At 40.5% G+C, this 14,075-nt stretch overlaps 1 protein-coding gene across 1 annotated transcript; it reads left to right on the top strand.

Annotated features, from left to right (window-relative positions):
- The first annotated feature begins 10,605 nt into the window (after positions 1-10,605).
- On the top strand, positions 10,606-13,827 carry LOC134083543 (CMRF35-like molecule 5). Its single transcript, XM_062539814.1, has 6 exons — positions 10,606-10,804; positions 11,410-11,751; positions 11,877-11,993; positions 12,212-12,358; positions 12,473-12,507; positions 13,078-13,827. The coding sequence occupies exons 1-6, from the start codon at positions 10,765-10,767 to the stop codon at positions 13,252-13,254; spliced, it is 858 nt and encodes a 285-aa protein (XP_062395798.1). The 5' UTR covers positions 10,606-10,764; the 3' UTR covers positions 13,255-13,827.
- Positions 13,828-14,075: the final 248 nt, after the last annotated feature.

Consider the following 14,075-nt stretch of genomic DNA (forward strand, 5'->3'; position numbering starts at 1 on the left):
TCAAATGAGAATTCACCTTTTATAATAATAATAATACATTTTATTTAAAGCGCCTTTCAAGACAACCAAGGTCACTTTACAGGGTTGCAAAATCATCACATAGAAATAAAAAAGAAAAGAAAAATGTTAAATGTTAAAGTCAGTTAGTCAGTCCATAAGCTTTCTTGAAGAAATATGTTTTCAGTCTACTTTTAAAGACAGTGATTGAGTCAGAGTGTCTGACGTAGTCTGACGTAGCAACGAATTCCATAGCTTGGGGGCGATGTAGCTGAAAGCCCTCTCTCCCAGGGTGCAGAGGTTCACATCAGGGACACGTAGCAGGCCTGCTGAGGAGGATCTCAGAGGGCAGGCAGGAGTGTACACTTCCAGGAGGTCAGTGAGGTAGGTAGGGGCGTTGTTGTTTAGGGACTTGTATGCCAGGAGCAGGACCTTGAAATTTATTCTGTAGGCAACTGGAAGCCAGTGCAGCTGCATGAGCGATGGTGTTATATGGCTGGTGGATTTGGAGCATGTTATAATCCGCGCTGCAGAGTTCTGGATGAGTTGGAGCCGGTGAAGTAGCTTATTTGGAATTCCAGACAAGATTGAGTTACAGTAGTCAAGGCGGGAAGTCACATACGCATTGACTAGGACTTCTGCACTCTGCTGGGTGAGTGCTGGGCGGAGCCGTGCAATGTTCCTTAGATGGAAAAAAGCATTTCTTGATATGGTGTTTATGTGTGCATTGAACGAGATGGTATTGTCCAGTATGACACCAAGGCTCTTGACCTGTTTGGAACAAGGGATGGTGCTGCCATCTACACAGATGGTGATAGGTTCCATCTTAGTAAGAGCTGATTTGGAGCCAACCATAGCAGCTCAGTCTTACTGCTATTCAGCTACAGGTAATTTTGTGTCATCCACACGTTGATGTCATGGAAGCAGGCAGTAAGTGCAGCTGGCGGAAGGGTGGCAGTAGGTTTCACTGAAAAGTAGAGCTGGGTGTCATCAGCATAGCAGTGAAATTGAACACCATGTTGCCTGAGGATAGTGCCAAGTGGAAGAAGGTAGATAATGAACAACAGATTATGTTTCATAAGTAGGCCTAGCGATAATTTCAATCTAGGCTACGCAATAAGGTTTCACAGCGCACAGTCAATGAATGAATGAAAGCGCCTCCCGCAAACAGCGGGTGGAAATCCCGAAACCTTTTCAACGATATGAAACTTGATAGTGAACCTTCAAATACCTCACATATTTCAGTGCCCATCAGTTTCAACATTTAGCAACATCACCAACAGTCCAAAAGTAAATGAAACCCCAAACTAAACAGAAAACTTCTGCTTTTGATAGCCTACCGGTGCCAATAGAAACAAAGCACATGTCTCTCACAATTAAACGCAGATTGGCCAGCCTGGAAGTTTGCACAGCCTAAGTAGCCTAAATAAAGATCATAGCCTAATTGAGGATTGATATGATCTACCGTGCGTTATAGGCTATTTATTTTAGTTTGGTATTTGCCTACATAAGCAACTGGTATCTTGTAGCCCTTATTGTAGCCTACTGTGTATGTTGTAATAAGTCCAAACTAGCCAACAGTGTGTGTGTGTGTGTGTGTGTGTGTGTCGGTTTATGGAGCGTCAGCTGTCATCTATCTAGCTATCCTGCAAACTAGGTTTAGTCTACCGTAAAACCATGTCCGTTTCGAGATTAGACTAAAGAGCCGTTCACACCAAGAACGATAACGATAACGATAACGATAACTATAAACAAATATCGCTCTCGTTAATATGAATGACAACGTTCACACATAAACTATAACAATAACGACATGAAGAACGATATCGTTGTTGATCACTTTCAGAGCGATTTTGAGAACGATAAAAAGCCAACAGCCAATCAGAACCCATAATATTCTAGCCATCACATTCATTAACATGGGGAGAGACTTTTCTTATCGTATCGTATCTTATCGACTTTTCTTATTGCCCTGATGTGTCATACATTTTAGCATCAAACTCAAACAAGCAAGACACATGCACATTTATGCATGCAGCGTATAATGTTTAATATATATTCTATTGACATATACAGTACATCCTCATGCACTTCTGATTATACTATGTCTAGACAATGCTGGAGAAGACCCTGTCGTCATGGTGATCCTGTGTGTGCTGGTGCCACTGGTAATGGTGTGTGTTTTAGTTTCAGCCCTCTACTACAGACATAGGAGGAAGCAGACAGCAGGTACACAGACACAGACACAGACACAAACACACACACACACACACGAGATATGGTACGAAATGGGACAACTTTATTGTCAGTTGAGCTGAAATTAATTTTGCATCCCTAGGCAGTTAATTTAAAACAGGACATAGACATACATCTAAGTGTATGTAATGTGTAATATGTATCTCAACACACGTACCCCCACCCCACCCCCTATCAAATCATCATCATGATTATCATCATCACAATTATTATTATGCTATATTATTCGACATGCACTTTCATTTCAAACCAGTCAATGCTTAAAGTGCTAACATTGTTCACAAAAAGTTTGTGAAAACCTGCACATCAGAGGCCTGCTTCACTAGTGCAACATAATATGCATGGCTGCATGAGAAATACTTAGATAGACTTACTTTGGTAAAAACACCAACTTTTGTCTATGGTAAACTGCCAAGCAGATAGGCATAAATCACTGATCTGGAGATGTTTAAATGAAAGACTAAGGCTACAATCTTCTGACCGTGTTATATTCAAATTTGACTAAACAGTACTCAATGCTAAACAGTGTATTGTGCAGTCTCTACTCTGTTTCAATGGAAGTTGCAAGAATCCATGTTGTTCTATTAAATGTATTTTAATAGTTTTGTAGTGGAATACGGAACAAAGTGCATTCTGTATTAGAACAAGACTTTTATGTGTCAAATACGGGTCTATTCTGTATAGTACGGGATGGTTCCGTATTATATAGAGCGGTTGTAACCCTAGTGCACACGCACACATGCACGCACACACACACACACACACTTGGCACCTCCACCCTATCTTGCCTTCCTCATGTTAACCTCTGTTCCAATCAGTTGTAGCATCCAGCCTTCACAACAGCGATCAAGAAGAAGAGGTAAGACCAGTGTAGCACAGTACATACACTCTTTTTTATCCCATGAGGGAAAATAAACAGAAATCCTTCCATACGTAAATAATTCTCTCTCTCTCTCTCTCTCTCTCTCTCTCTCTCTCTCTCTCTCTCTCTCTCTCTCTCTCTCTCTCTCTCTCTCTGTTCTTGATTCTGACCTTGAAAAACCTGAAAAATACTGCCTTCTAGTGGTTAATAGTAATAACATAAAATGTACACATGCTACTTTAGATACTATATGGTAAACAGTGAAAGAAATGACTAAAATGTGATAATTGAGTTTAAATATCAATCTAATGTATTAAAGCAAGATTATCTCGTGATTTAATGGCCATGCACAGGAAAACACCACAAATGTGTCAATGACTCAGCTCTGTTGTAGCTCTTTTTTACTCTCACTATTTCCGTATGCCATTTTGGCCATTATTCTATCAACATCATATCAATTGGAGATGTTCCTACCCATTGAGTGAGCTCAAGTATTTGTATTACTCATTTCATTCCTTAAGACATTTTCCTGTATGTCATGACTAGGGCTGGGACTCGATTTAAAAAAATAATCTAATTAATTAGAGGCTTTGTAATTAATTAATCGAAATTAATCACATTTTTATCGCACATAAATATGACCTGAGAACAGTGAGAAGTATTTTTTTTTTCACATGGATTTTTAGTATAACCTACTATTGGATAATGACTGAATACATAGGCCTACGCTTAAGCAACAAAAATATTGTTTATTAATAAGTCCAACAGACCAGTGCAATTTTTGCCATAAAGACTAGCAATACCATATTTAGAAATAGTACATTTTCAGAAATTCAGGTAGCCTATAGATAGGTAGACCTTCTGTAAACTATAATACTGTGATATCCTGTTAATTGTGTGTCACCTGTTACCTTGAGTTAAGTTCATGAAATTGTCGTGTCCCTTTAAGGGGAACTGGAGGGGTGGAGTTTACGTGTGTGCGTGTGTGCTTGTATGCGGTTCTGAGTGTGAAGTTTCTTTTAAGTCTATGGAAGCTGGACATGGAATTAGGTGCGGTGGATTACTGTTATAAGCGTGAGTTGTGGCTGTAACAGCAACTCGGTTGCTATTTGTTTAATAAATAAAGCTCAGAGGTTTCCCTCAAGTGTCTGGAGTATCACAATACTTTGTCCACGCTAGCTGCTTTATGTTTTGCACTGAGGTGATACCTGCGGTGATACGCGAATTCCTTGTTGCAATGGTTGCAGACAACCATGCTCTTATCAACGCTTCCATCCGTTCGTTTTTAGTAACATTTCCCATCCACGGGGCCAACCAACGCGGTCACATCAGCTTCTTTGTTCATGTTCACTGTGCCACTATGGTTTGTTTTGTCTGAACCAAACCGAACTCATGCGTGTTAGTTGGTGCTCCAGTATAATCGGTCCGTCTGAAACTCATCCAATGAGAAACGTTCCGCGGTGCAAAAATAAATAGGCATACGATTAAAATGCGTCAATTTTTTTAACACATTAATGTTTGTGTAATTAATTAATCATAATTAACGCGTTAAAGTCCCGGCCCTAGTCATGACTATTGTTTTTTCATCATACCCATGTGTTGTCCTCTAGCCCAGTGATTACCAGATGTCTGAGGAGCTTGGCAGCATTCCAGCATCCAGGGCGTCGGTCAGCCGTCGCGATAACCTTGCAGGTGCACCTCAACGACCCTCAGTGATCTCACTCTACTCCACTTGCAGGCCACACAAGGTCACACAAGCCTCTGAGCAGCCCGTCTACTGCAACTACCATGAAGACAACGTCATCTACTCGAATGACATTTAATTTGAAGAAACTACATCCCCCACAATGCACTATTTCTATCTAACCCTTAGAGGACTGTTGTTGCAAAGTTTGTCAAAATAAAATAAATCCATTCTTCTCTATAGCTCTGGAATACGCCACAGTGACAGAAAGAACAAAAGTGGGGGATTCCGATGAGACTAGGCACTTGTCTATAAGATCAAGTTCACCTGCACATAGATGTCAAGGGGATGATGTCATGAAAACAGAGGATGTGACAAAATAACTCAACCTCCCTTCTGTACTTAGATGTGTTTCTCTATGGCAAAGCATATTCATAATCCGGTCCGTCGAATTCTTGCATGGTATCCAATTCAAGGCTAACATTGCATCCCTTTCTTCGACAAAGAATCACAAATCACTTGTTTGCCTTTTCTTTGTTCATTGCAATGCAGTAAAAAGTTTTAGTAGAGAATCATCATGAGTGCTCACAGGCTACTGTACAGGCTCAGGTGAAGTCAGGTCAGATCAGTTCGTGTCACAGATGTGGAGCGCAGAAAGGTCACAGAGAAGAGACTGGTCATATTTTTATCACTAAATGCAAAATGGCATTTATATAACTAGGGCATTGCCCGTGCAAACAGTGTTTTCCAAGAAACATGTTACCCAATGACATTGATGCAGGTAGATCATGTTAGATTGGTGATGATGTAGAATCAGGCCCGTGCAGTTAGAGCTTTTTACTGTCTTTGCAAAGTAAAAAAGTGAAGGGGAAAGGCGTTTGAGTTGCAGCTAATGGCAATATTAGACACATGTTACATATCCGTGCGTTTTTGCTGTTGTTGGTAAATTATAGTCTAAAGTTAACCGCATGACCATGGCCATATGCCAGTGCTATGAACTCGGAGTGATGTTTGAATGAATGTTATGCCTGTAGCCGATGTCCAGATAGAGTGAAGAGCCGCTGTTTTAAATGCAAATTTTAACAGAATGCTACCGACGTGTGTGTCGGCCTGATCAGGCAACAGAAGCGCTAGGCAACCGCGGTTGTTGAGTAGCCTAAGCTATGCAATGTTACGTGACTCTAACAGCCTGGTGCATGTGACTGTAACAGCCGGGTGCATGTGTGTCAGACTCAGCATGTTTATCCAACATGAACAATCTTGAAACGGTCCGTTGTTTACTGTACGTGAGACATATTTCGTGAGTAATTTCCATGATTGGCAACGTGAGGGATTTTTTGTTTCTATGCTGGAGTAAGTGAGAGCGAGGGGGAGTGGCTAGTGCGAGAGCGGTAGAATTGTGGGATTGCGGTAGAGTTGTATTTCGCTTAATTTAACGATATCTTTGTCATTTGTTGTCCAACAACGACCAAACTTCACACTGCACTCACGCATGGCATTAGCAATACCCGTGTCAAATTTTAGGTCTGTCGGATGAGCGGTTCGAGAGTTATGCGTGGGACAGACAGACAGACAGAGTGACACACAGACAGACGTTCCTTGCTTTAATAGATAGATTTCATGTCCAGCTGGCAGCTTGCTTAGGTGGGATACATTTCAAAATGTGAGAATTTGCTTTATGCTTTTTGAGGTTGTATTATTCAAAATCAAATCAATGCAAGTATTAATACATGAAATGGTAGAGCTGGGTAGCCTAGATTCTGCTGGAAAAAAAACAATATATACCATTGTGAATGACTCTTACAATGACCAGGATAAATCCTTACAGCAGAAGGTAGTGAGAATGCCCTTAAAGTAGAGCAGGCCTCAATGAGTTAACCACAAGGGACAAGCACTGCTATCACTCCATCTGGTGCAGAACAGGGAGGTTGAGTTCTAGCCAGGTGCAAGGTTCTCTGAAAAGCACATTTATTTTAAATTCTAAAAATGGCAAATGTTTTGATAAATTATTATACAAGTGGAATAATGAAGGCCTGAATACTGTATATGCCATCTGATTATGAATATTGTAATAGTACCTGCTTTATAGAGCTCTTTGTGACTATGTCATTAGCTGATAATGAATACATATTACAAAAATGCTTGTTGTCACTGGGACTTACATTACTGTTGTATAAAAGACCATAGCCTATTGACATTCTTGTAATTGTACATATATAAATACAAATCAACACCATCATCCTGCCATTGCTGAAAAGTGTGTATATGAACATCTGACCCACTCATTTCATTGAACTGTCCCACTGAGAGAGAGCTAACTGTGCCTTGGTGGAGAACTTTAACTGCTGTATAATATTTTAACATTTTTACCAGTTGCCACATGCAAATGAGATATTTAGCTATTAGAATGTATCACTGTTAGACATTCTGGCCAACAGGGGGCATCAAACATGTGTTTTGATTGTTAAAATGGAGTCGCAAGCCTGTACGGCCTTCAATTTGGATTTGACTGGTTTTCAGGGAGACTTTCAGGCATTCAAACTCTTGGCATCACATGCTACCATTCACATGCGTGCACTTGCACACACACACACACACACACACACACACATACACACACACACACACACACACACACACATACACACACACACACACACACACACACACACACACACACACACACACACACACACACACACACACACACACACACACACTCTATGTCTGGCTCTTTCACTAAAAACCAAGGGGATAAGGCTATTTGAGGATCCATAGTTACAGATAAAGGCTGTGTTTAGACACAGCTAGTATGTCCACCCAAAAAGCATTAAGGCAAATGAGAATTAACTCTGGCAAGTGTTTTTTGTTTGTTTGTTTGTTAGTTACCATATAGAAATACATTATCCACTGCAGGTTTTGAATCTGCAATGTCAAATCAAGTCAAAAAGTTAGTGGGTCATAAGAATCTCTCCTTTCTCTTTCCTCCAGCAGAAATTATTACCTTCTGTCACAAATAACCTTCTATTTAGACACAAAGGTCACTGAAGGAGAATGATTGTTTTTCTGTCACAGATTTTCACACATTTTTAGCAGTGTTGAGAAACAGGTAGAAGGTTTAAAAAATGCCTGCATCAAAAGTTGGTTCATGTGTAAAACAGGCGTGACTGTGCACTTGAACACCCACACGCAGACAGATCCATATTTAACCCTCATGTTGTCCTAAAATCTTACGACGTTTGTTGTCCTTGGGGTCAATTTGACCCCAGCTACAAAAAACTCTCAAAAATGATTAAAATTATTTTTTTTACCCAATTTTTTTTGTGGTAGGTACTTAACAAGAGTGTAATAACCACTATCAAAAGCCCTACAAAACAATCCCACCCCCCCACACCCCTTTATGAACCCTGGAACCCTGACTGGCAATATGGCCAATCCAGTGTCAACAGCCCAAAGGCTGACTTTTTGGACTTTTTCAGACCTGCCAAAATAACTTATATGTAATATGTACTTGTATATGAAATAATGATAATAGCTACATGTTCTCATACTATTACAATAATAATATCCATAATTTGTCAAATATTCATTTTCATCATGTTTCATAAAAATGGGGTCAAATTGACCCCAATACCACCAACGTAACTATTTTTTTTACAGGACATTGGAAACATATTTTTGTGCAAATTTCATGTTTACTCTGTTGTACCCTTCAAATGAGGAAAAGTCATGAAACTTGAAGCAAAACAAAAAAAGTGAACTATATATTTTATGATGTTAAACACTGCTTGGGGTCAAATTGACCCCAAGGACAACATAAGGGTTAAGCACATATTCAAGCACATAAACACAGGCTTCTACCAATACCACATGCACATAATGGATGTGTTTAGACAACTGAAGGTGCAGTTCCCACATGTCACCAGCCGAGTGATTGTAACACAAAAGCAAGTGTTTTCAGTACCCCACACACGGATAGTGTAAGGAATGGAACAATGAGGATGGGTGCTGTGCTTAGTTAGCAAGTATGTGAAAAACATCTCTGACATTACACTTACAATGCAGAGGTGATGCAGAAAATTATGCCGAAAAGGGTGTCAAACCAACAACAAACTTCAGAGCTTAGTGTTGCGAAAACTTTTTCAGCCCTCATGTGTCTGAAGAACAAAAGCCATGTGATTCCATCTTTGTGAACAGCACTGGCATCTCTGGACATTCTGCTGAAGGCACAGCCGGGGCAGTCTCAACCTCTGTGCTCTAAGACTACAGCACCCATAATGCAATGTGTTTAATGACTGCTTTGATACTGAGCATCAATAAATTAAGACAAACAGTGAAAGCCAATGTACCAAGGAGCACAGACATTGTTCCTAAGAGCCATTTGTGCTGTACTCTTTGTTCTCTTTGTATGCTGTGGAGAGAGATGAGAGGAGAGACTGAGAGTAGAAATAATGGATGAAAAGAAAGAGTTGATGACTAAAGAGTTTCAATGACTGTATTGGTTTTGAATTGTAATTACATTAAATAGTGTCCATGTTTAAGTGTTGAGGAGCGAGCCTCCCCGCTCCAGTTCCAGGGGGCCTTATGCTACTTTGTCAACAGTCAATATGTGTGTGTATAGTTATAACGGGTGTGAAGTGGGTATAAAGTGTAGAGTAGTGTTGTAAACACATAAAATAGTGTTCAAGCAGAGTGTCCACCACAAAAAGAGACGAAGGCAAATAGAGAAAATAGTTTTATTAGTTTATGTAATATCAGTTGATGGGGGGGCACAGAGAAGAGAGAAGAGTCGGGGTAAGACAGAAGAGAGAATAAAAAGGGAGAGATTACAAATAGACTTTGTGGTTATTAAGTGAAGGGGGAGGGGGTTGGTGCTGACAGGAAGAAGTGTATTTGACAGGGCGGAGAGGGTGCGAAAGAGAAAAAAAGAGAATGATAATGAGAAAGATGAGAAGTTGAAAAAGTAGAGAGAATGAACAACAAGAAGAGGACAAAATAAAGGGAGAGCTAGAGAGAGAGAGAGAGAGAGAGAGAGAGTAACTGAGCATCTGCAGCTAACTCAGCATCTCGCTGTAGAAGATACATAATGTGGCTACTGCTTACTCCATCCATGTTGACCTTGACAGACATACTGCATGTAATGGCACTGTGCCATAGTTCAGTAGCGTGATGGCCTTAGCCTTGCTAAGATGTCTGAACTTGGGAAAGAGAGCGTGTGGGGACCTTGCAATACATAAATAATAAGTAATACCCTGTTCTATGTTTCCTGTCACACTCTGCTCTTGGCAAGAAGTGTCTAAAAGCGGCATCAACACAGCTGATAATTGTTTGTGGTTAGAAGAGGAAAGAGGAGGAGTCATACTGTAACTGAGGTCTTAACAGATCATACACACTTGAAGAGTCCACTTAATCTCAAACAGAAACCTAACACAGATGAACAGATAGATAGACAGACAAACAGCCATGTTTGTGTTCACACTCGAAATAATTAGCACAATAAGTGTCAGCAGTTTATCTGCACTAAAGACCTCAATTGACCTTTGAATTAGAAAGATGAACTGACCTTTCTGTGAACTAGAGAGATGAACTGAACTTTCAGAGGCCTGCAGACACAAAGCTGCCGGTGTGAACTAGAGAACACATTTTGTTTCATGTCATACTCTGCTCTTGGTGAGGTGGTGTCACCATAGCGGATTGATGTCTGTGGTTAAGAGAGGAAAGAGGAGGAGTCTTAACTGTGGTTTATCGCACACACTTTATAAGCCCACTACAGCGACTCAAACAGAAATCTAATGCACAGACAAGCAGATAGATAGACAGATAGATAGATTAATTTATTGGTCCATTGACTGATAGAAAAGCAAGAGAGAGAGAGAGGGATGACATATTACTAACATGATACATATCTTTCAATGGCTTGAAACACCAACAAATACTGTTTTCTTGTTCCGCACCAAGGGAGGACATGGAGATGTCTTTGATCTTCTTCTTCTCTCTGCTTGCATGTGAGTTACTCTAAGAGGAGATGATCACACCCACACCCACTGTCTACACTATTGAATACATCACATACCCTACATGAATGCATATAAGTAATATGGGGAGGATAGGCACCAATGCACCTGTCTTGAAATACACACACTCACTGCCACACTTGACTGAAAAACGTACATCACACAAGTATCAGAAACACACACACACACACACACACACACACACACGTTTAATGTATTGTCTGCTGATAATTATCAGAAAATAAGCCCTGACAGGATGAACAGAACCCAGACGCTTGGCTACCATTTTGTGGCTTCTGCTAGCAAAATTAATAGTTTGTCACACAGATAGAACTTGACAGTTGCAGATGTTGCGTGGCTAATTATCAATGAAATCCACTGCGAACGGATTTGTTGCGGATTGATATGAAAGAAGTGAATTAAAACACAAAACCTTTTCCCAAACATTGGGAAGGCTGTTCATGTGAATGGAACTTTTCTGCAGCACTCTGAAGAGCTGTGTATTAAATAAGATGATGATGTTTGTCTGTCTGTCTGTCTCTCTCTCTCTCCCTCTCTGTGTGTGTGTGTGTGTGTGTGTGTGTGTGTGTGTGTAGGTGCTCATTCTGTGGAGTCTGTGATCGAGGTGACTGAATATGAAGGTAGATCAGCAGTGATCAGATGCCCCTATGAAAAAAGATATGAAGGAAACTCCAAGTACCTCTGCAAATGGTTGTGTCCTCGCATTGTAGGTAAAGACATTCCAATCAGGACTGAAGCAGGTCAGACCAAAGCAATCAATGGAAGGTTCTCTCTGCATGATGACACCACTGCTGGAGCCTTCACTGTGACCATCACTGGGCTGACTGAAGGGGATTCCGGGAAATACTGGTGTGGAGTTAGCACAGGATTTGGATACACTGATGTGTTTACTGAAGTGGAGTTAAATGTTATAAAAGGTAAAAGTCATCATACATCTCTGTATAACATATGGAACAATATATAATGGGCCTTACCTATAACCTCTCTCTTTCTCTCTCTCTCTCTCTCTCTCTCTCTCTCTCTCTCTCTCTGTATATTTCAGCTCGCCCTCCCACCCCAATCTCAACACTTGTGCCCTCATCGTCATCATCATCTTCATTTTCAACTCCAACTTTCAACACCTCCCAGTCTGGAATCATCAAGAAGACACCCATCAGCGGTTAGAGCTCATCTCTAAATGTCATAGATTCACCCATGTTTGAAAATGTTTTTTGTTTGTTCGTTTTGATAACAGACATTGTATCATATGATATCCATTTGTCAAATCAAAGTCAAGCAAGCAAGCAAGCCACATACATGTATGCATGCATTGTTTAATGTTTAATATTCTATTGACATATACATCCTTATGCACTTCTGATTATATGAAATCCACAGCAGACCAATCAACTGCTGCTGAGCCTCAGGAGGAGCCAGAGGACTCTGCCGTCATGGTGATTCTGTGTGTGCTGGTGCTGCTGGTAATGGTGTGTGGGTTAGTTTCAGCCCTCTACTACAGACAGAGGAGGAGGAAGCAGACAGCAGGTACACACACACACACACACACACACACACACACACACACACACACACACTTGCCACCTCCACCCTGTCTTGTCTTGTCTTCCTCATGTTGACCTTTGTTCTAATCTGTTATAGTATCCAGCCTTCACAACAGCAATCATGCAGAGGAGGTAAGACCAAGACTTTTCTAAATAAACAGAAGTCAAACCATATCTACATAATTCTCTCTCTCTCTCTCTATCTTTCTCTCTCTTACCCATTCTAACTCTGTTGTGAGCTTGATTTCCTACCTGAGCACTACTGCCATCTAATGGCCAATAGTAGTAATATAATATCTATAAGTGTTACCTTAGATGGTGTATGAACTGTAAAATCATGGACATAAAATGTCGGAATTGAGACCATAATGTATTCTGATGTTTAAGAGCAAGGTGATCTAGTGTTCTAATGGCATTCACCATGCAGAGGAAAACACCACAACTGAAATAATGACTCAGCTCTGTTGTCTGTGACTGATAATAATGTAATGTATTTGTTTGTTTATCTTTCCAAGTATCGTATGCAGCTCCAATACAATTTATTTGTGTTGGTATCTCTTTTTGGCTAATATATTTCCTTATGCCATTATGACAATTTGTTATGTTTGTTGTCCTCTAACTCATTGAGCTCACAAACTAACTATTTGTATTAGTCTTTTGACCAATCTATTGTTTTCTCATCATACCCATGTTGTCCTCTAGCCTAATGATTACGAAATGTCTGATGAGCTGGGCAGCATTCCGGTGGCCAGGGGGTCGGTCAGCAGCGTCTACTGCCTTGCAGGTGCACCTCAACGACCCTCAGTGATCTCACTGTACTCCACTGTTAAGCCAGTCACACAAGGCTCAGACCAGCCCATCTACTGCAACTCCCATTAAGACAATGTCACCTACTCCAATGACATTTAAAGTGAAGAAACTACATCCCCCACAATGCACTATTCATATAGTTCAACTCTTAGAAGACTGCTGACACAAAGTTTGTCAAATAAAACACACCCACTCGTTCATGTTTAATTGCTCCGGAACTATAGCCTGAACAGCCAGACCCACATCAAGATATAGGGCCTGGGAAACTCACCGTAGTCAGTGATCAATCGGAGGGGTGGGATAAACAGTTGTCTTTCAAGTTCTCTCTCCACGCAATAGGATAGCACAAAACAAATCATCTTCATGTTTTCAAGTAGCAGGATGCTTAATGGTCGCAACTTCTGGTCGCATGTCAGTCATCATTATGTTAAGCCCGCTCATGCGATTGGTTCATGGTTTCTGCCCGAGCTCAGCTCCCAAGTCAAACGTAGAGTTTCTAGACTACCCGTAGGGGCATCTAGATTTCTAGGCTACTGAAAATAGCGAAAGGAAGAGCAGAAGTGGGGCTTTCCAATGAGACTGTATGATCAAGTGTTTAAATTGGAAAAAAGAAATCATGAAATTAAATTCAGTTGTATCATATTAACGGTCTATTCCGCTTTGTGTTCACCTGTGCACCCAGTACTGTCATTTGAATTACTAATAAACCATGATAGCATAGGGGGGTCACATTATAAAAACAGACAAAAAAGGCGAAATAAAACCTTTAGCTAAACCTACCCGATGTGATCATGTGTTCCTCTATGGTAAAGCATGTTCATGAACCAGTTTCGAGATCCATCAAATTTTACTGCATTGCATGAACAAAGAGAACAAAGTAAAGGCAAAAA

Source organism: Sardina pilchardus, chromosome 1, assembly GCF_963854185.1.
Source record: "Sardina pilchardus chromosome 1, fSarPil1.1, whole genome shotgun sequence".
NCBI lineage: Eukaryota > Metazoa > Chordata > Actinopteri > Clupeiformes > Clupeidae > Sardina > Sardina pilchardus.

Coding starts and splice junctions, on each gene's coding strand:
- LOC134083543 (XM_062539814.1), top strand. CDS start 10,765: ATGGAGATGTCTTTGATCTTCTTCTTCTCTCTGCTTGCAT. Junction 10,805..11,409: donor CTTCTTCTCTCTGCTTGCAT/GTGAGTTACTCT, acceptor GTGTGTGTGTAG/GTGCTCATTCTGTGGAGTCT. Junction 11,994..12,211: donor CAAGAAGACACCCATCAGCG/GTTAGAGCTCAT, acceptor TGAAATCCACAG/CAGACCAATCAACTGCTGCT.